The 19,326-nt window shown below is 45.7% G+C and overlaps 2 protein-coding genes across 4 annotated transcripts in view; one reads left to right on the top strand and one right to left on the bottom strand.

Moving 5' to 3' along the window:
- slc45a1 (solute carrier family 45 member 1) overlaps positions 1-5,582 on the top strand; it is a 32,119-nt gene extending 26,537 nt beyond the window's left edge. For all 3 annotated transcript variants that reach the window (XM_068016769.1, XM_068016770.1, XM_068016768.1), the window contains one exon: positions 3,077-5,582. In XM_068016769.1, coding sequence (XP_067872870.1) covers positions 3,077-3,340 — 264 coding nt within the window. In that variant the 3' untranslated portion in view covers positions 3,341-5,582. The remainder of the gene's footprint in view (positions 1-3,076) is intronic.
- Positions 5,583-14,080: 8,498 nt separating this feature from the next.
- On the bottom strand, positions 14,081-18,774 carry si:ch211-222l21.1 (parathymosin). The gene is made up of 5 exons (XM_068017232.1): positions 18,545-18,774; positions 16,518-16,592; positions 15,808-15,883; positions 15,415-15,503; positions 14,081-14,914 (listed from the first exon to the last, which is right to left on the bottom strand). Exons 1-5 carry the CDS (start codon positions 18,587-18,589, stop codon positions 14,846-14,848), a joined length of 354 nt encoding a protein of 117 aa, XP_067873333.1. The 5' UTR covers positions 18,590-18,774; the 3' UTR covers positions 14,081-14,845.
- Positions 18,775-19,326: the final 552 nt, after the last annotated feature.

The raw sequence follows: 19,326 nt of genomic DNA, 5'->3' as shown, positions 1-19,326 counted from the left end.
TGGGCCCTGCACCTCAGGGCCCTGTGTTATTTCTGTGGAGGGGTGCCTTCTCCTCTTTTTCGCACTTGGGCGCGGAGACTCAGAGACCTCCATGTCATCAGAGGCCTCCGCCTCCGCACCCTTTTTTCCTTTTTTAGTCACCCTGGGCCTGAGCCCAGCCCTGGGACAGGTGGATTCCATGGGAATGGGCTTTGGGCTGAGCTCAGGCTCGGGTTGAGTCAAAGTGTCCAGGGGACGCGCCTCACGATGTTTCTTTTTTCCCCGCGTCTTCCTTCCGCTCGGACGGACGCTCCCCTCCCCGCCAGAGGCTGTGAAAACCACAGCCTCCGGAACCGACTGAGCGGTGTCTGTTGGATGTGCGGGGGGAGTGGGAGGAGGTGCTGTGGAACCACTCTGGGCCGCCGAGGTGGAGCTGGCGGCCGGGAGGTTGGGGCAGTTCTTCCGAACATGCCCCACCCCCTTGCAGACGTGGCACCGCGCCCCGTCCGAGGTCCAAAAGACGCGGTAGGCCGTCCCCTGGAACTCCACATTAAATTGGCCCTCCGTGTCCTCCTCCCGCGCCAGCTGCATAAATAACTGGCGGCGGAAGGAGTAGACATGTTGGAGGCTGTGCTCCCGAAGACCAAGCCGGACTGGGGTGATCCCCGACCTCACCTCCCCCAGATGGTGCAGGTGGGGGAGGAGGAGCTCACTGGGAATGAAGGGTGGGACGTTGGACAACATTATCCGATGCGCAGTGGCCCCCAGAGGGTCCACTGGCAGGAAGGTCCCCCCCACAGTGAGCCCTTTACTCAGGGCCAGGGACACCGCCCGCTCGGTCTTCAAAAAGAACACAGCCTTCCCATACATCTTTGAGGCTGCAACAATGGCCGAGGGGCCGACAACCACGGCCATTGCCTTAACGCAGGCCTCAATAGACATGTTGGGGTGGGGATAGCTCTTCACCCCATGGCTGCATGTCAATAATTTAAAGGGTGACGGGGCCACGTGGGCAGCCACAGAAGCTGCAGCTGCGTAGGTAGTAGAGGGCCCCGCCACCGGTGATGAAGGGCTTGCCATGGGTCCAAGAGCTAAACCCACCCCAAATTGTGGACTTGCACACTAAATAACAGATTCACAGAAAAATTTGAAAAGACAAACAAACAAACAACAGGTTAGTGGAGAGGCTGAGGTAAGAGAGGAGAGGCAAAGGCAGGCTGGAAGGGATGACTTGCTTTCTGGAGGTGGTGCTCACAGCACACTCAAAACAAACAGTCTTTGAAGTTGGTCTTCCGGTCTTCTGGTTGGGGGAGTCGTCTTCACCTGGGTCAGCTGAAGCTGCCCAGGCACTATCTATCCCCTTCCGTCTGTTTAGCTGGGCAGCTTCAGCTGACCCAGGCTTGGCAATTGGGGTGGGGAGGGAGCTTCCCTGTGTGCTTTTGCAGCAGCACAGACTCCTGTTGAATTGGCAGCCCCACCCCTTGTTGTTCCAGCCACTTGTTCCTCCCCCAACAGTCCAAAGTAAATTACTGGTGTTCAGCACCCACCTCCAGACAAAGCCTTGTTTCCAACAAAAAAAAAGAATGTCACTTTCTTCTCTTTTAAAGGTGATTGTTGTTGGAGTTTTCCTCTGCTTGTTTGTGGAAGCTCTCCCTTGCTCAGTGCAGCTCCTCTCTCCACCTCTGCAACCTCCAACTGCCACCAGCACTCTCAGCTGCACCTCGTTGAGGCTCTCAACACTCAGGCTCCCAAATCAGAGAGCAGCCAATCCCAGTGCTGTACCTGTCCTGGGAGTGTTTGATGGGGAGAGTGTAGAGGGAGCTTTACTCTGTATCTAACCCCCGTACTGTACCTGTCCTGGGAGTGTTTGATGGGGAGAGTGTAGAGGGAGCTTTATTCTGTATCTAACCCCCGTACTGTACCTGTCCTGGGAGTGTTTGATGGGGAGAGTGTAGAGGGAGCTTTATTCTGTATCTAACCTGTGCTGTACCTGCCCTGGGAGTGTCTGATGGGATAGTGTAGAGAGAGCTTTACTCTGTAACTAACCTGTTTTTTTTCTTCTTTTTTTTAGCGTGAAATGGGCGGCACGTCGGGGGTAAAAGGGGCAGAGGAGGGTGTGGGGAATTTACTGAGTCCTTCATCAGTCTGGAGGGTGGAGGAGCTGGTTTCTTAACCAATATCTAACTCCCATTTTTTTTTCTTTTTTACTCTGTATCTAACCTGTCCTGGGAGTGTTTGATGCTGACTCTTGAGGCAGGATTTTGCATTTTGGACTGGGTCTCCAACATTGGGGTCAAAAGTGTTTCCCGACCTTGCACTGTGTTGTAACAATCAACCGACCTCGATTTTTGCCTTGATTGGCCAATTAATGGCCAGAGGGCATGCTCGCCGTTTAAGTGTGTCAGGCAGGCTTTCGAGACTGAAGGGCCAAAAGGAGACCCTCCAGCACGGAAGGAGCTGCAGCCTGCTGTTGCTGGTACAGGAGAGAGGGGCGCCAACATCTTGAGGCACCCTCAGCCCTTTTTACATATTTGAGCTAAAACATGGCCACAGTTGCTGGGCCACCATTGTGGAGGGGAAACCTGTGGCTAGGTAGGCAGGGAGTGGAGTGGGTGGCCTCAGAGTCTTCCTGGATCACTGGCCCCCTGGTCTGCTGCCAGGAGGCTGCCTCCAAGCAGCTGCTGTGCTCCCAATACAGCTGGGGGCTGGAAAATTCCAGTTGGCATCTGATCCACGGCCTTGATTGGCCTATTAATGAGCTTAACTAGCTACCTGTCGCTACTGGGCAGGTAGCCAATCCCGACCTGGCCTTCCCCAAAATGGCTCGGGGACGGGATGGTGCCGGCTTGTGGCTAGCAATGTGTAATTATACGCCTGCCTGCCTTCGTTCCTGCCCCAGTTGGCCCATGAAAATTCTGCTCATGGTGTCTGTAATTAATTGTTCAATTCACCTTCACCTTGGTGTTCAGAACATTCACCAGAGTGTTCGAAGGCTATTGTTTGGTGAGTTGTGCCATCAATCTCCTGTAATGATGCTGATGCTAATAGATTTCTTTCTCTAGCACACAGTATAACAACTAATGTTATTTTTGTCTAGTTTGTAGGACCGAATGCGAATGGGACCAAGCGGGGGATGGGTGTGGACATTTCACTCCTGAGCTGCCAGTACTTCCTTGCGCAGGCCATCGTTTCCATAGTGATGGGCCCACTAACATCAGTTGTGGGCAGTGCCAATGGGGTGATGTACTTTGCCAGCCTGACCTCCTTCATCGGATGCTTGTACTCTTCTCTCTTTGTGATTTATGAGATCCCCCCCGACGATAATGGTGAGGAGCAGACTCCCCTCCTTGTGAACATCTGACTCTTAGTTCCACTTTCAATCTGTTCAAGGAATTAACTCCTAAAATAACCCGCTGAAGACTCCCACTTTCCCCAGGATCCCACAACCTCAAGTCATCATTACTCAAACAGGAACAGAAACAATTGAGATTAATTCCTCTTTTTTATTGGTGCTGGTACCTCTCAGATATAAATATATAAATACATATGTAATATAAAAGCAATGATAATTAGTTAATTATTGCCAGTAACATGCATGGGTTGCAAATGGTATGGTTCTACTCCATTCAGACAAACATGAGACAGTTAGTGTGAGGCCCCAGCCACATGTTGGTCATGTAAACAATCTCCTGTTGCCAACACACAGTCGACCAAGAATGGAGGTGGTGGTATGTCCCTGTTTTATTGCCAGCCCTTAAAGGCCCCTCACCCACTTTGGCTCTTTCCCAAATCAGTGGCCCTTTCTCAATGTGAATACTGTAGGAAGGTGCTGAGATTTTGGTAGAGTTTAAAAATGGGTGAGTGAAATTTTCTCAGTTGGGGCAATGTGCTGAGTCCTCATATAGGGCAAAATACCACACATACCATTACTACCTTTCGGAAAATCCTAGCTGGCAGTTTTCCAATACGCCACCATAATGTGTGAGAGTCTTCATCCTCTGCAAGGACTCAGCATATGTCCCCTACTGTGTCCACTCAACAAGAGGAACACCCAGTAGATTGAAGTTTTGAATTTGGACGAATGCTCAAGAAGTTCCCAAAGTTTATCCAGTGACTCATTGAACACACAGAACAGGAAGGTCCCAGGTTCCATCTCTGGTCTTCCCTCAGTTAACTGATCTCAGCAGGGGTGGCAACAGCAGTTGCACTTGGCCTCAGTGCCCTGGGTCATGGAAGGATAAATCAGCAAGGGATCCCACTTAATAATTGCTGTCCATGGGCTTACATCGGCATTGGGTGAGAATAGGATCAGCGGGTGCTCTCTGTGACCAAGGTTGTCAACATCTCAGCTGTTACACAAGTTGCTCAGGATACTTGATGCTCTCAGTACCGTAAGCAGTCACTATTTGAGTGATGTGTGGGGGAGTATCCATTGAACATATCTAGAAGGGGAGGGGAATGTTCACAGTGGTTTATTCCCAAACTTAATTTTGTTGCTAAAGAAATCTGCTGTTTAAACAAGCTGTTTTAATTTAAATAATAAGCTTCACTGTGCAAGTACACTGGCAGGTCATACATGTGTACTGTATGTATGTATGTACAGGCAGCAGGTTCATATACATGTACTGTAGGTACCAGGGCAAGTACAACATGGGTTAGATACAGAGTAAAGCTCCCTCTGTACTGTGCCATCAAACACTCCCAGGGCAGGTACAGCAGAGGTATCCTGCTGATACTATAAGTAACAGCATTCCTATACTCAGTTTTTTTTTTGTGAGTATGGTTTTGCCTCTCAGGGGTTGCAGAATGAACCCCCTAATCCCAGTGAGGCAACACCTAACACTCCGGTGTAACATCTATACCCAACCCTGGTAGACATATTTATGGGCCAAGTTAGATTGTTCATTCTCCACCAATTAGTGCCAAATTATGGTCAGTTTTCTGCCATTAACTTGTGCCCGGTAACAACTCTGATAAATCTTCCCCAAACTCCTTTTCCCCTGGTCTATAAAGGTGGCATCAAGAGGAGACAAACTGAAACCCACATCTCAGAGGCCAAAGGTCATTGTTTCACCTACCTGCATAGCCCACTGTTACTCTGGAGGTTTATTTGAACAGATTATTGGAATGTCCTGAGGTTGTGAAAGTTGCTATATAAATGCAAGTCTTTAATGTACTTCCCTGTTTGCTGGTGCTGGGAGTAGAATCTGGACCCCTGGGATTGCGAAGAGTGCCAATATTTATTGCCTCCCAGTAGAACTTCCTTGGGGCTACAGGATAGGGGAGGAGGAGGGTCACACAGTGTCTAATGCCTGGTGGGTAAACATAATAGTATGGTAACTGAGATAGGGGAGCTTGATTGGATTATTTCGATTGATAGATACCCGGTTGCGTTGATGTGTCAAAGTCACTGCACCGGACAGGACTATAGGAGCAGCTGAACACTGACCAGCACAGACAGAAATATTTCCATTTACCAGATCAACCCTCATGGTTTGAGGAAGAGAAAGAAAAGATTGTCCATAAATGTAGGAATCATTACTCTACCTGTTAGATAGGAACCAACTGCACTTGTATAAGGTATTTGAATTGAATATGAATGACACAGTAAGTACCTTGTTAAAAAATGAAATAAAAAACTCCTTATATAAGCTTGTGTTCTCTTATTTGTTTACTTTTTCTGAGCCATATAGACCAGGAATTCCCCTGGTTCATAGAAACATAGAAAATAGGAGCAGGAGTAGGCCATTCGAGCCTGCTCCGCCATTCATTATGATCATGGCTGATCATCCAACTCAGTAACCTGTTCCGGCTTTCACCCATATCCTTTGATCCCTTTAAACCCAAGAGCTATATCTAACACCTTCTTGAAAATATACAATGTTTTGGCCTCAACTGCTTTCTGTGGTAGCGAATTCCACAGGCTCGCCACTCTCTGGGTGAAGAAATTTCTCCTCATCTCAGTCCTGAAAGGTTTACCCCATATCCTTAGACTATGAGCCCTGGTTCAGGACTCCCCCACCATCAGGAACATCCTTCCTGCATCTACCTAGTCATGTCCTGTTAGAATTTTATAGGTTTCTATGAGATCCCCCCCCTCACTCTTCTGAACTCCAGCGAATATAATCCTAACCAACTCAATCTCTCCTCATACGTCAGCTCTGCCATCCCAGGAATCAGTCTGGTAAACCTTCACTGCACTCCCTCTATAGCAAGAACATCCTTCCTCAGATAAGGAGACCAAAACTGCACGCAATATTCCAGGCATGGCCTCACCAAGGCCCTGTATAATTGCAGCAAGACATCCCTGCTCCTGTACTCGAATCTTCTCGCTATGAAGGCCAACATACCATTTGCCTTTTTTACTGCTTGTTGCACCTGCTTGCCTTCAGCGACTGTTGTATGAAAACACCCAGGTCTCGCTGCATATTCCCCTCTCTCAGTTTATAGATAATAATCTGCTTTCCTGTTTTTGCTACCAAAGTGGATAACCTCACATTTATCCACATTATACTGCATCTGACATGCAGTTGCCCACTCACTCAACTTGTCCAAATCACCCTGAAGCCTCTCTGCATCCTCCTCACAACTCACCCTCCCACCCAGTTTTGTGTTATCTGCAAATTTGGAGATATTACACTTAGTTCCCTCATCTAAATCATTAATATATATTGTGAATAGCTGGGGTCCTAGCACTGATCCCTGCGGTACCCCACTAGTCACTGCCTGCCATTCGGAAAAAGACCCATTTATCCCTACTCTTTGTTTCCTGTCTGCCAACCAATTTTCTATCCATCGCAATACACTACCCCCAATCCCATGTGCTTTAATTTTACACGCTAATCTCTTATGTGGGACTTTGTTGAAAGTCTTCTGAAAGTCCAAATAAACCACATCCACTGGCTCCCCCTCATCAACTCTACTAATTACATCCTTGAAGAATTCTAGTAGATTTGTCAAGCATGATTGCCCGTTCGTAAATCCATACTGACTCCGCCTGATTCTACCACTGTTCTCCAAGTGCTCTGCTATAAAATCTTTGATAATGGACTCTAGAATTTTCCCCACTACCGACGTCAGGCTGACTGGTCTATAATTCCCTGCTTTCTACCTCCCTTTTTAAATGGTGGGGTTACATTAGCTACCCCCCAATCTGTAGGAACTGTTCCAGAGTCTATAGAATCTTGGAAGATGACAACCAATGCATCCACTATTTCTAGGGCCACTTCCTTAAGTACTCTGGGATACATACCATCAGGCCCTGGGGATTTATCGGCCTTCAATCCCATCAATTTCCCCATTTCTCTACTAACACTGATTTCTTTCAGTTCCTCTCTCTCATTAAGCCCAACATTTCTGGTATGATATTTGTGTCCTCCCTTGTGAAGACAGAACCAAAGTATGCATTTAGTTGGTCAGCCATTTCTTTGTTCCCCATAATAAATTCCCCTGTTTCTGACTGTAAGGGACCTACATTTGCCTTCACCAATCTTTTTCTCTTCACATACCTATAGAAACTTTTACAGTCAGTCAGTGGTTCGATCCTTGGTCTGTGCTCAGTGAGCTGATCCCTTGGCTGTAATGCGACAATTTGTCTCACTGCCATTGAGTTAATGGTGCATTCAGCCAGGGCTCTTGCTCCTAATTATTAATCATTTGAAATTATAGTATTGGTTGAGAACCTGATCAGGTTTGGATGTGATGCCTACTGAGGTTGACCTGCCGACTGAGCCGATTTGCACTGGTCTCTTATACTGACCCAATGCAAATCTGCTGCTTCACACCACAGTATGAATCACTGTCACTTCATCCTGGGTTCAGACTAAGGAGCTTTGCTGTTTTTATGCTGAGATTTGTGCTTGCAGATTATTGACGGCAGGTTGCACACATTTTGAAACTCTTCCTGCTCAATGCAGCTGTTGCACACCAGAGGGTGCTACAGATACACCACTCTGGCCGTCAACCTCACATTCAGCCCACCTCATCCATCTGCTCCTCTCAGTTTGACTTCAATCCCAGGTAGCTACCTGAGTTTTGGTTGCATTTTACAAGCTGATAATAAACAGGGGATAGCACTAGACAACTTCCCGAAAGAATAGGGAGGTAGGAAAAGGGAAAGATCATGGAGCTAACTCTTATCATTTTTATTAGCTCTGACAGCATCATTTTTTAATCTTAATTCCCTGATGTTTCTCCATATACCATAATATAACTGAGGAACATGTACCCTATCTCCTTTCTTCCTTGATTATTGGTGCAAAGGTGGTGGGGAACTATCCTGCTACAGGCCACTGCCATCACTGCTCTGCAACATCTATGGATCTGGGTGATATTCTCTGTCTGTGGGATAGTCCCCAGGACTTTGCTTTGTGCCTATCCATGGCAACGGGCTGGGGACAGTTACTGACCAACGTCCCTACTTTGCTCAGTGATAGATGCAGACTGGCAGAGAAGAAACAAAAGCTAAAGAACAATATCAGAAAGATACTAGGAATGAGGGACTTCGGTTCTATGGAATGACTAGGAAAGCTGGGGTTGTTCGCCTTGGAGCAGAGAGGATTAAGGCAAGATTTAACGGAAGTGTTCAAAATTATGAGGGATTCAGGAGAGGAGGGGACCTGAACTCCAGTGAGAGTCAGCACCTGCAGGAGAGGAGGGAACTGGAACCCCCAGTGAGGGTCAGTGCCTTCAAGGGAGCAGGGGTCCTGAACCCCAGTGAGGGTCAGCGCTTTCAGGGGAGGGGAACTGAACCCCAGTGAGAGTCAGCACCTTCAGGAGAGGAGGGAACCTGAACCCCAGTGAGAGTCAGCACCCTCAGGAGAGGAGGGGACCTGAACCCCAGTGAGAGTCAGCACCTTCAGGAGAGGAGGGGACCTGAACCCCTGTGAGAGTCAGAGGGCAGAAAATTGGAAAATGATTACCATGATTGAGTCATCAGACTCTGTTAACAGGCAGCCTGAGCACTGAGAGTTAACCTGCTTTCCATGTGGGTCCGTGTTTTTCTATTATGTGCTAAATTTACTACTGTGTCGAATTATCCCAGGCTGCAGTGGATCACACGGGAGATAGTCAATTAGCAACACTGATTCTCCATGAATGAAGGTGCTTCCATCTCAGCAGGCTTGATCTGGCTGAAATGGATTCCTAGGCGTAAAGCTCTGATCTGGTGGAAAGTTCTAACTGTCAAGAACTGTACAAATGACAACAAATCTAAATATTCATCAAATGCCCATCATGAATTGACTGAGAGAACTTCAACTCAATGCATTCATGTTTTGTTTTCTTCCTCCTCTACTGAAGGTGACTCTCACTGGGGTTCAGGTCCCCATCTACGCTGAAGAGTTGCAGGAATTGTGTTAATACTACATCAGAGGTTCCTGCCCCTTTCCCAGCACACACACAAAATATTCAATCTGCTGCTGACGTCCACCTATCCGCTGTTCAAAGTAAACTATTAATTTAGGGAAATTTGCTGAATTAATTGGATCAGTTTAATACTGTGGCTGCCAACTGTTTTTTTAGTGTATAAGTGCCAAGAACTTTCCACCAGGATCTTTTTCCTTATAATAATATTCTTCAAAACTTTAAAGACTAAATACAGGAACAAAGCATATGTTGAGTCCATTTATAGTCGCTCCAGATACTTCAAAGTTCATTCTCTCGATGTAGGCATTCCTGGCAAGGCCAGCATTTATTGTCCATCCCTAGTTGCCCAAGTTTGATACACATGTGCGAGGCCACTTCAAATGGTAATTAAGAGTCAATCACTTTGGTGTGGGATTGGAGTCACATATTGGTACAGACTGGATAAGGACGGCAGAAATGTAACAAAAAAAATCTGTATACTTGTATTCACTATATCCATGTTCTGTACACACGTGATCTATGTCCCCATGTTGTGCACACCTGTGTTCTGTACACCCGTGCTCTGTACATACATTTTCTGTACACCTGTGTCTGTATAACCCACGTTCTGTACACCTGTGTCTGTATAACCCATGTTCTGTACACCTGTTGGTGGTCCGAACTGGTCAAGCACTGGGAGCTTATGTTAGAAAGCACTGTTCTAGCTGGATACATTTCCACAGTAAGGAAGAACTTGCAGTTACATAGCACATTTCATGATGTCTCAATGGACCCAGTGGAGTACTTTTGAACTCTAGTTGCTATTGTCATGTAGGGAACAGAGCAACAATTTTTCACACACAAAAGTCCTAGAAACTGTATTAAGACAAATGGCCCGATTATCTGTTTTTGGGGGAGGTGTTAGTTGAAGGTTAAATATTCATCAAGACACCAGGAGAACTCCCTTGCTCTTCTTCCATGGAATCTTTTATGTCCACTTGACAGGGCATTCAGGGCCTTGGTTTGACATCTCATCTAACATCATCTCCAATTTCCAGATTACATGCTGGAGGGGGGGGGGGGGGGGGTGGGGGGGTGGGGGGGGGGGGGGTGGTGGCTTGAGCCCACAGCCTTCTGACCTGCCACCATAGAGTTGAGACTGACCCTCTGCTTTTACTCGTCATTAAGTTCCTCATTGAGGCACTTACTGAAACTGAAAGTAGCATGAATTCAATGCAAAGCTTGAATGTAGGTTAAAGCAATGAAAGCTCATGGGCAGTGATGTGGGGGGGGGGGGGGGGGGGGGGGGGCATGTGGAAGAGGTATTCAGTACAGTGTCCCCAGGATCAGGAATCAGGCCCTGTCTTTCTGATCTGTTTCATCATCAATCACTTGGATTCAGAAACACAAAAGCAATTCGTTTAAATTTGCAGTTAATACTAAACTGGGAAGTAGGTGTGCTGGAGTCTGAGGAAGCAGTCAGGGACCTCCAAAAGGAGTTAAATAAAAATCTAGATTAGTAGAATAGTAGATGAAATCTAATCCATTATATGGCACTGCACATTGGAGGGGAAAATGGGAACAGATGCACATCAGATAATGCAGAACCCAGGAACAGTGAAGCTGACTGTAGCATGATTAGTAGAAATAAAATAGAATGCTGAATTGTGTGGTTAAACAAGTGAGGAGAGGACAGGCCACTTCTTGAGTAGTGCCCAGTTTATAGTCACCAAGACAGGGGAACCTCGAGGCCAGTCCAGAGCAGGGAAATAACACAAGGCCAATTCCAATCATCAGAGAATTGGGTTAATCTATTGCAGGTCATCTCATTTTTTAAGTCAGCTTGCTAATCCTGGGTATGTAATTATCTTCTCTGTTTAACAGTCTATCTGTCAAAGGATCCTATTTGTTCTTAACTGGAATCAGAATTTTATAGCAGAAGAGGCTGTTTGTGCATATGCTGGCTCTCTGAAAGAGCCAAGCACATATCTTTAAATATTTATACACTTCCCTTTTAAAAGTAACCAAATTCTGCTCCCAGTTGGGCATTGAACACCCCATCAACCCTATATGTGAACACATTTCACCCAGTTAGACTCACTGATCACAGGGTATTGAACTTTAGCTCCAGCCACATTTTATTTTCCATTTTAGTTCTGCCGTCATTTTCTCTGAAGTTTATCTCTCGCAATCCCACATCACATTGAACTGATATCATATTGTAGTCAATCGCCCGGGTGTCATAATTTCCATGCAGTGGTATGCTTACAGAATTAGATTCAGTAGTTGCAACTCACTGGTTTCTTTACCTTTACTTATTTGAATTTATGCATTCCCAAATTACAGAAGTCCCCACTGATGGACACAACATTCTTGTGTGCATGAATTGCTGTATCGCAGCCCTTGCTGAGCTAGCCCTCTGCTGCCTACAACCTATCTCACACCAAGTCCTGTGCAACATCACCTCTGATCTCCAATGGTTGTCAATCCTCATCTCAATATAAAATTCACAACCTTGTTTAAATGCCTTCATGGGCTCACTCCTGTACCGTCAACCTGCTCAAACTTCAGTGTATTCACACCTAATCTGTACTAATGCTTTGTCTTTCAACACACCATTAACATATTGTTTGCCTTTGCTCCGTGACCTTTTGGTCAGCTATGTGGCCTGGTCCAATCTGCACCTTCTCCTTTGTTATCTCTTGCCCCAGCCCCACCGCACTTGCTTATAATCTGTGACTTTTCTAATATTTGTCAGTTCCGAAGAAGGGTCACTGACCCGAAACGTTAACTCTGCTTCTCTTTCCACAGATGCTGCCAGACCTGCTGAGTGATTCCAGCATTTCTTGTTTTTGCTCAAACTCTAGCCATTTGTACACCCCATTGGCACCTGTACTTTTAGCCAACTGACACCCTCAAATTTCCATACCAGACCTCTCCACTTTACTCAAGATCCTCAGGTTTGGTTACCCTTCCACTGATTATCTCTCAAGCCACTGTGCTAGCTATCTCAAATAAAGTCTATCAAAATCCTAGGTTTGTTCATACCAATTAAATGAGACACTGGGGAACAAGAACGGAGATATTGGAATACAGCACCTTAAAGAAACAAGGTCCTACAGGTCTGGAAAGAGAAAGTTAACATTTCAACAGACCTTTCATCAGAACACTCTCCACAGATGCTGCCAGACTTGCTGTTTTTCTAACTTATACATCTGCAATGTTTTGTTTTTGTTCAAATGAGAATTTATTTTCTATTTACTGCAGCTGTTCCAGCATTGGCCACCAATCTCATGCAACAGTGGCCCAGCAGGTACAACAAAATAAAATACACATTAAAACAAACAAGAGGTTGAGGTGAATGACAGACAATATTAAGTGTTACAAATAGCTTGGCCCACTTATCAAGTCATTGCTTTTGGAAACTTCTTAATGCATCAATGCTTATATGCCTCAACCACTTCCTGCAGTAGCATCTGCCAAATTTTAACTATTTGCTGGGTAGCTTCTCCTGAAGAGCTACTGGATTTTGTGAATCTCATCTGTCAAGACCTAGATTAAGGTAGAGGCTGAAGTGCAGGACATCAAAAAGATTAAGCAAAATTAGACAGCAGGCAAGTCATAATGACACAGGATCGGTATCAAGTTAGGCCCAGTCTAGAGATCATAGAAATCAAAAGTTTACAGCACAGAAAGAGGCCACTTGGCCCATCATGTCAGCACCAGCTGAAAAATGAGCCACCCACCTAATGCCACCTTCTAGCATTTAGTCTGCAGCTCTGTAGGTTACAGCACTTGAGGTGCATATCCAGACACCTTTTAAATGAGTTGGTTTTCTGCCTCTACTACTTTTTCAGGCAGTGAGTTCCAGACCCCCACCACCATCTGGGTAAAAAAGATTTTCCCTCATCCTGATTTTTCTACTAGTTGCTAAATCTGTACCCCCTCATCACTGACCTTCAAGGTAAATAGGTCCTTCACATCCACTCTCCAGGCCCCTCAATTTTGTATATTTCAATCAAATCTCCTCAGACTTCTCTGTTCCAGAGAACAACCCCAGCCTGTCCAATCTTCCCTCACAGCTGCATTTTTCCAATCCTGGCAACATCCTTGCAAATCTCCTTTGTACCCTCTCTAGTGTAACTACATCTTTTCTGTAATGAGGTGACTAAAACTGCACAGTACTCAAGTTGTAACTTAACCAATGATTTATGCAGTTCCAGCATAACTTCCCTGCTCTAGTATTCTATACCTTGGCTAATAAAGGAAAGGATTCCAAATTCCTTAACCACCTTACTGACCTGTCCTGCTACCTTCAGGGAACTATGGACTCCAAGGTCCCCAACTTCCTCTACAACTCTATACTCTCCCATTAGTGTATTCCTTTGCCTTGTTTGACCAATGCAATATCATCTCACTTCAGGGTGGATTTCTGTTTGCCACTTTCCTGCCCACTGCATTGATATCTTCCTGCAGGCTACAGCTGTCCTCCTCACTATCAACCACAGAATTTGTGTCTACAAACTCATTTACATTCACCACAAAAAACAGGGGACCTAGTACTGAACCCTGTGGACCACCACTGGGAACAGCCTTCCAGTTGCAAAAACACCACTGAGATGGAAGGCAAGAAGGAGGGAAGTAAGCACTTTCACTATGAGATATAGGGAAGAGTAGGAAACACTGCAGTAGTGGCAATACTGGTACAATATAGTAAAAAAAAAAAAACTTTCCTCCAAATAATCATTCAGGCACATTTTTTAAAAAACCCAAAGATTTATTTATAGTACTTAACCAGAATATACAAAGTAGTGGTCAAGCATGAACTAATGAGGTATACAAATTTAACCTTGTTCAATGGAAAAAAATGATACTACTTAATCAAATTACTTTTTAAACCACATACAGGGTTTAAGCATAGGTTACAATGAGTTCAAAAAGAAATTTACAAATTGAACCTGTCAATTTTTGCTGGAAGTTTTGTTATTGCACCACAAACAATATCAAACAGTGACAAATTGCAGCGCTTGAAGAATGTTATTTTTTTGTTACTTTTTGTATTTGTACAGAATAGAAGACCAGGTTTACCTTCCCCTTCCCACCCCAGTTAACAAGACCTATATCTTTGGCCTTCATTGCATATGAAGCTCTACCCTAAACACAATTTACAAAAAGAAAAAAGGGCAGTTATTTATTTTCTTGAAATAAGATGGTCAGTCAACTGTAAAGCATGTGCTTCCAAAATGTACAAATCCCAAGTTCTAAACCCATTTCAAAACAGACCTGAAAAACATTACAGCATTCAAACCTATTACAAATGTGGTTGTACAAAGACTATAATAAATAACTTCATAAAAACAAATATTCCCCAGAGCAATGCCTTGGACAGGTGTTACAGGAACTGGTTGTACAGTACAATATAAACCCACACTCTGCAAAATGTACATTTAAAAAAAGCACAATCTCTACAATGTGAACCTGACCACACCATCAAGATATAAAAATTCAAACAAAGGAATGTTTAAGCTTCTGCCTTGGGTTCTGTCGACTTTCCATTTTCTGACTTTTGCCTCTTCTTTTCAACTTCACCCTGAAAGAGGAAAAACAACGTAATTCTCAAAGGCAAAAAATTAAAAATTTCGGAAGATGATCGAAGGTAAGTTTACTGCCCTGGGGCTGCAGTAGCAAGCTCTGGCCACTAGAGGGTGATGTGAAGAGAAAGGCTCCCCCACTGGCGGATAGCGGCATTGCAGCATCAGTCCAGTGAACAGGGTGACAACTTCAGTATTCCACTATAGAATTCTCAGCCTCATTCTCCTTTAAATTTAGCTTCCTTTTTTAAAAAAAAGGATTAAAAAGGCACGTTTGAGCCTTGATCCCATATCACTTTGCATAGCCAAGAGTATAGGACTGCACTGCTGATAGACGACAGTGTTACTACTGCAGTGAGATTTGCCTCTATAAGCCATGTACTCTAGTACTTGTTGCAGGATCACAGACCGACTCTCCAATTCAGTACCACTGAAGCAATAAATTTAAGCACGCAAATGACTGCCGTTTTATTTTAAAGTTGAACTGATCTGCACATACCTGCTGCTCCTCAGCTGGACGCTTTACTGCATGTCCATCTGTATCTTCCTCCTCAGCACCCTCTTCACCATCCTCCTCTTCACCTTCAGCTGTAGATAAAACTGGCTATTTACCAAAATTTCAATACAAAACTCAAACCAGAATGTGACCTTCCAAAGTATCAGGATAGGATTACAAGCAGAGCTAATCACTATTTAAAGGATTCCAGTAAGTTAATTGCAATTACTGACGAATCTTATTTGGAGCAAAGATAGATTGATATGATCAAAGTCTCCTTATTTAAAAACTACATATTTATCCATTTGCAATAAGTCTGGAAACAAGATTCACAACTAAACATTCAAGTCTTACTGCAGCATTAGCAGTTTCTGTAAGTTCCTCCTAGCAACTTACCCTCTTCCTCTTCCTCCTCTTCCTCATCTACTTCCTCTGCATTTTCATCTGTGTGTTCAGCCCCATTCTCCTCCTCCTGAAACAAGCAAATTAGGGGAAACAAATAGTAAACCTGAACTTGTTCAGACATGTGCTGCTTTAGGACAAGTGACTACTGATAGTGTAAATTTATCTCCGAAATTCAGGACATTAATGCTAACTTGGTCCCAGTTGTCACTGAACCCCCTTCTCACCTTAAACCAACCATGCCCCCAAAGTTATCTTTAGTCGCTTTAGTTTATGGTTTCATATTTACTTAAGTTAACTGATTACATAGACTGCATCTGAATGCGCTGAAAGGCCATTTATGACACCAGTACAAGAGGTGTTAGTAATACATGAGGCTCAAGTCTTCTCATAGTAGATACTGTGGCTGTACTGTTGTAGCAGGTGGCAACTACATATTAGAGCAAACTTGGCAAAAAGTCACAACTTAAGTTAGTAAAAATGTTTACTGTTGAAACTTGACATCTGCAGCAGTATTTGAAGAAACACTATCGGGCCTTGGAGCTGGGTTGGTGCTCATTAAATACAATCCATTTGTTAAACCCTAGGTAGCTTGAATATAGATGCTTCTTTTACTAAAATGATAATTTTTAAAAGGTACCGTCAGCAAAAAATTCATCAGCAACACTGTTTGAAATCCCCCCAACACAAATGTTAATACCTACTGTTCCATTTGCTGGAGCATCTCCACTGCCGTTTTCTTTCTTCTCAGTCTCCTCCACAGCCTTTTCTTTCAGGTCCTGCAACCCAAGGGTAAAAAGAATCAGAAATGCTCTTTGAGCTGAGAGATTTCAATGACCATCCAGCAACATGAATCTACAAATATGCGGTGCATTTTCCTCCTTTACCTATTGGTGACCAAAACATTTCAGTCCATTGGTTGGCGATTACTCGGGAACTGCACTCTCCCAATCCGCAGCAGCGCACGTAGTAAGTGGGCCTCCTGAGCCTGCGCTCCGGGTGAGGAGCTGACCCCCTCACATGCACTGGAGTCACCGGCAGATGCAGGTCACAATCACCCTCGTCAAGCACCGTCTTAATGCAAACTGCACCGGGCACGCAAGTTCGAATGCTATATTCCTCCAGCTAGGACTCAAATAGGAAGAAACATGCGGTCGATACCTCCTCGCCGCAAGAGTCAAAACACAGAATACATTCCAGTAAAGGAGCTGGGATTATCACGCCGATTAAGAGGTCTAAACATTTTTGCACCAATTTCAACAAACAGTATTACTGCTATCATTGACCAAGGTGCCTGTGCGCTGGCAGGAAGCAACAAAAGAATTGCACTCGGTCAACTTCCCTTTTATTAAAATTGGCGTCTCCTGCTGTGTGGGCTCCTCGATGTAATGGCAGCGGATCCACCTACTTCCCCAATTCACGAACTGCACCGTCCATTTATCATTTCCCACACCATGCACCAACAAATGGCGGGAGGGAGGTTGCAATGGTGTAACTGCACGGTTGCAGTGGCTGCATCGCTCTCCCTTCCCCTTTTCTACAGCAGCTTCTCCACCCACGCGCTCCAAACAGCTCCCTCGGGTCCCAGATGGGCGCGCGCGTGCGCACTGGTGCCGCCGCCTCGCGGGGACTGACAAGCTCCGCCCTGGCAGGTCGCGCGCCACCCCCCACCCCCCCCCCCGCGCATCGCGCCCGCGCGCATCTCTCCCGCCGTTTTCTTCGAAGCGGAGAAACTGGGGAAGCTGTAAAGAGCGGGAAGCGGGTGCGCGTGCGGGCCCGGCACTGCCGGCGGCGGCTTGGATTTATTCAAAAACACTGAGGAAAACAAGCGGCACCAGGTGAGTTGGCCTGGTCACCGACCCCCCCCAGGCACCCCGATTACCCGGCGTTGGGAGCCGAGCGGAGTCACATCGGGGACCGGACCCGGCCAGTGAACCGGAGCCGGACCCCGGCAGTAACAGATACCGGAGCCTGGGAGTGAAGGGGGAAAGAAAGTGAACAGGAGCCGGACCTTGGGAGTGAAGGGGACGGTGAAGGACCCCGGGGGGTAACAGATGAACCGGACCGGGCGAATGAAGGGGTGGGATGATGACCAGGAGCCGGACCCCGGGAATGAAGGGAAGGGGGGGGGGGGGTGGAGATGAGCCGGACGCCGGGAGTGAAGGGGTCGGTGACGGACCGGAGCCGTCAGCGGGTCCCAGGTGGATGAACTGAGTGATGCTGAGGACGGGGCGCGGGAACAATGTGAAGGTTCAGTTAACGCCAAACGCCGCCTTCATCACCGCGCAGCCCCCACTCTCCTCCCCGCCGCCCCCCCAAACACGACACCCGGAGCCGGGCAGCGGGGAAAGCAGGTCAAACACAACAAAAAAATCCCACATTGAACAATTCATCAAAGCGGCTCCGGCAACATCCGCACATCACAGATCAGGTCCCGGAGCCACATGCCGCGCTCACATCCTTCCATGAAAAATAAAGTTGAAAACTATTTAATAACTTAAACCTGAACAGACCGGGGTGGAGTGGAGTGGGGGAACTCCAGCTCCCTCAGACCCCAAAACACCTCTCCCCAATTAAACACAACTCCGGCTACTGGATTATTGCACTTAGTTGCGCGCACGCTTCACACAAAGAAGAATTTGAGATAACAAAGGAAACACGAGGAAGGTTAAACATAAAAAAAAACAAGATTTTTTAAAAATGTAATTTCTTTCTAAAATAAATTACTCACCTTGGCTTTGACCTCTTTGGTGGTGTCCACTACGGTATCAGCCATTCTGAGTAACTTTAGGATTATATATAAATAAATTATATACTTAAAATAAGAGTTAAAAGTAGATAAAGGCTGATTTATCCCCTGATGATATAAATATTTCCCTCTGTACACTCCCCTTTGACTCTCACACGCTGTGAGAAGGAATGAGGAGCCGGTCACCGCGCTCACACTCTTAATACCTCCGCTCCCGGACACTCAGTGCCGCCCTTTCCGCCTCTATTGATCAAATTAGCTGTCTATCATTTCCTGAGTACCGCCTCTCCCTCGAGCTGATTGGAGATATGCAAATATATCGCATTGTGATTGGTATTCCTGCTAATTATTGAAGTCACGCCTCCGTCACGCTGATTGGCTGTATGCTAATTAGTATTTCCATTTGTCTTTTGTAGTTGGCCTCGCCCCTTGAGCTGTCAGTCATCCGGCACAGGTAATTCCTATTGGATCATGTTGTTGACGTTGCAAGCTATAATTCAATGGTCTGTGGGCTGGCCTCTGGTCCTTGTCATTGCTCTCCCAAAGATGTCAATCACCATCACAGGGAATTTGCAATTGGAAAATGTGATTAACCCTGTGTATGATTGGCTTTAGATGTAGCAGCTCCGCCTACAATTTTTAATAACGCTTGGCCCGGTCGTCAATGTTGTCCAAAGATTTCCTTCTACTGGTGCTTTATCTGTCAGTTATTTAAGTTCTTCATTCTAATTGGCGGTAATGTGAAGTCTTGCCTTCCTTTCATT

Source organism: Heterodontus francisci, chromosome 37, assembly GCF_036365525.1.
Source record: "Heterodontus francisci isolate sHetFra1 chromosome 37, sHetFra1.hap1, whole genome shotgun sequence".
In the NCBI taxonomy this organism is placed as follows: domain Eukaryota; kingdom Metazoa; phylum Chordata; class Chondrichthyes; order Heterodontiformes; family Heterodontidae; genus Heterodontus; species Heterodontus francisci.
The sequence above is the reverse complement of the archived record's forward strand: the minus strand, read 5'-3'. Positions and strand labels throughout refer to the sequence as shown.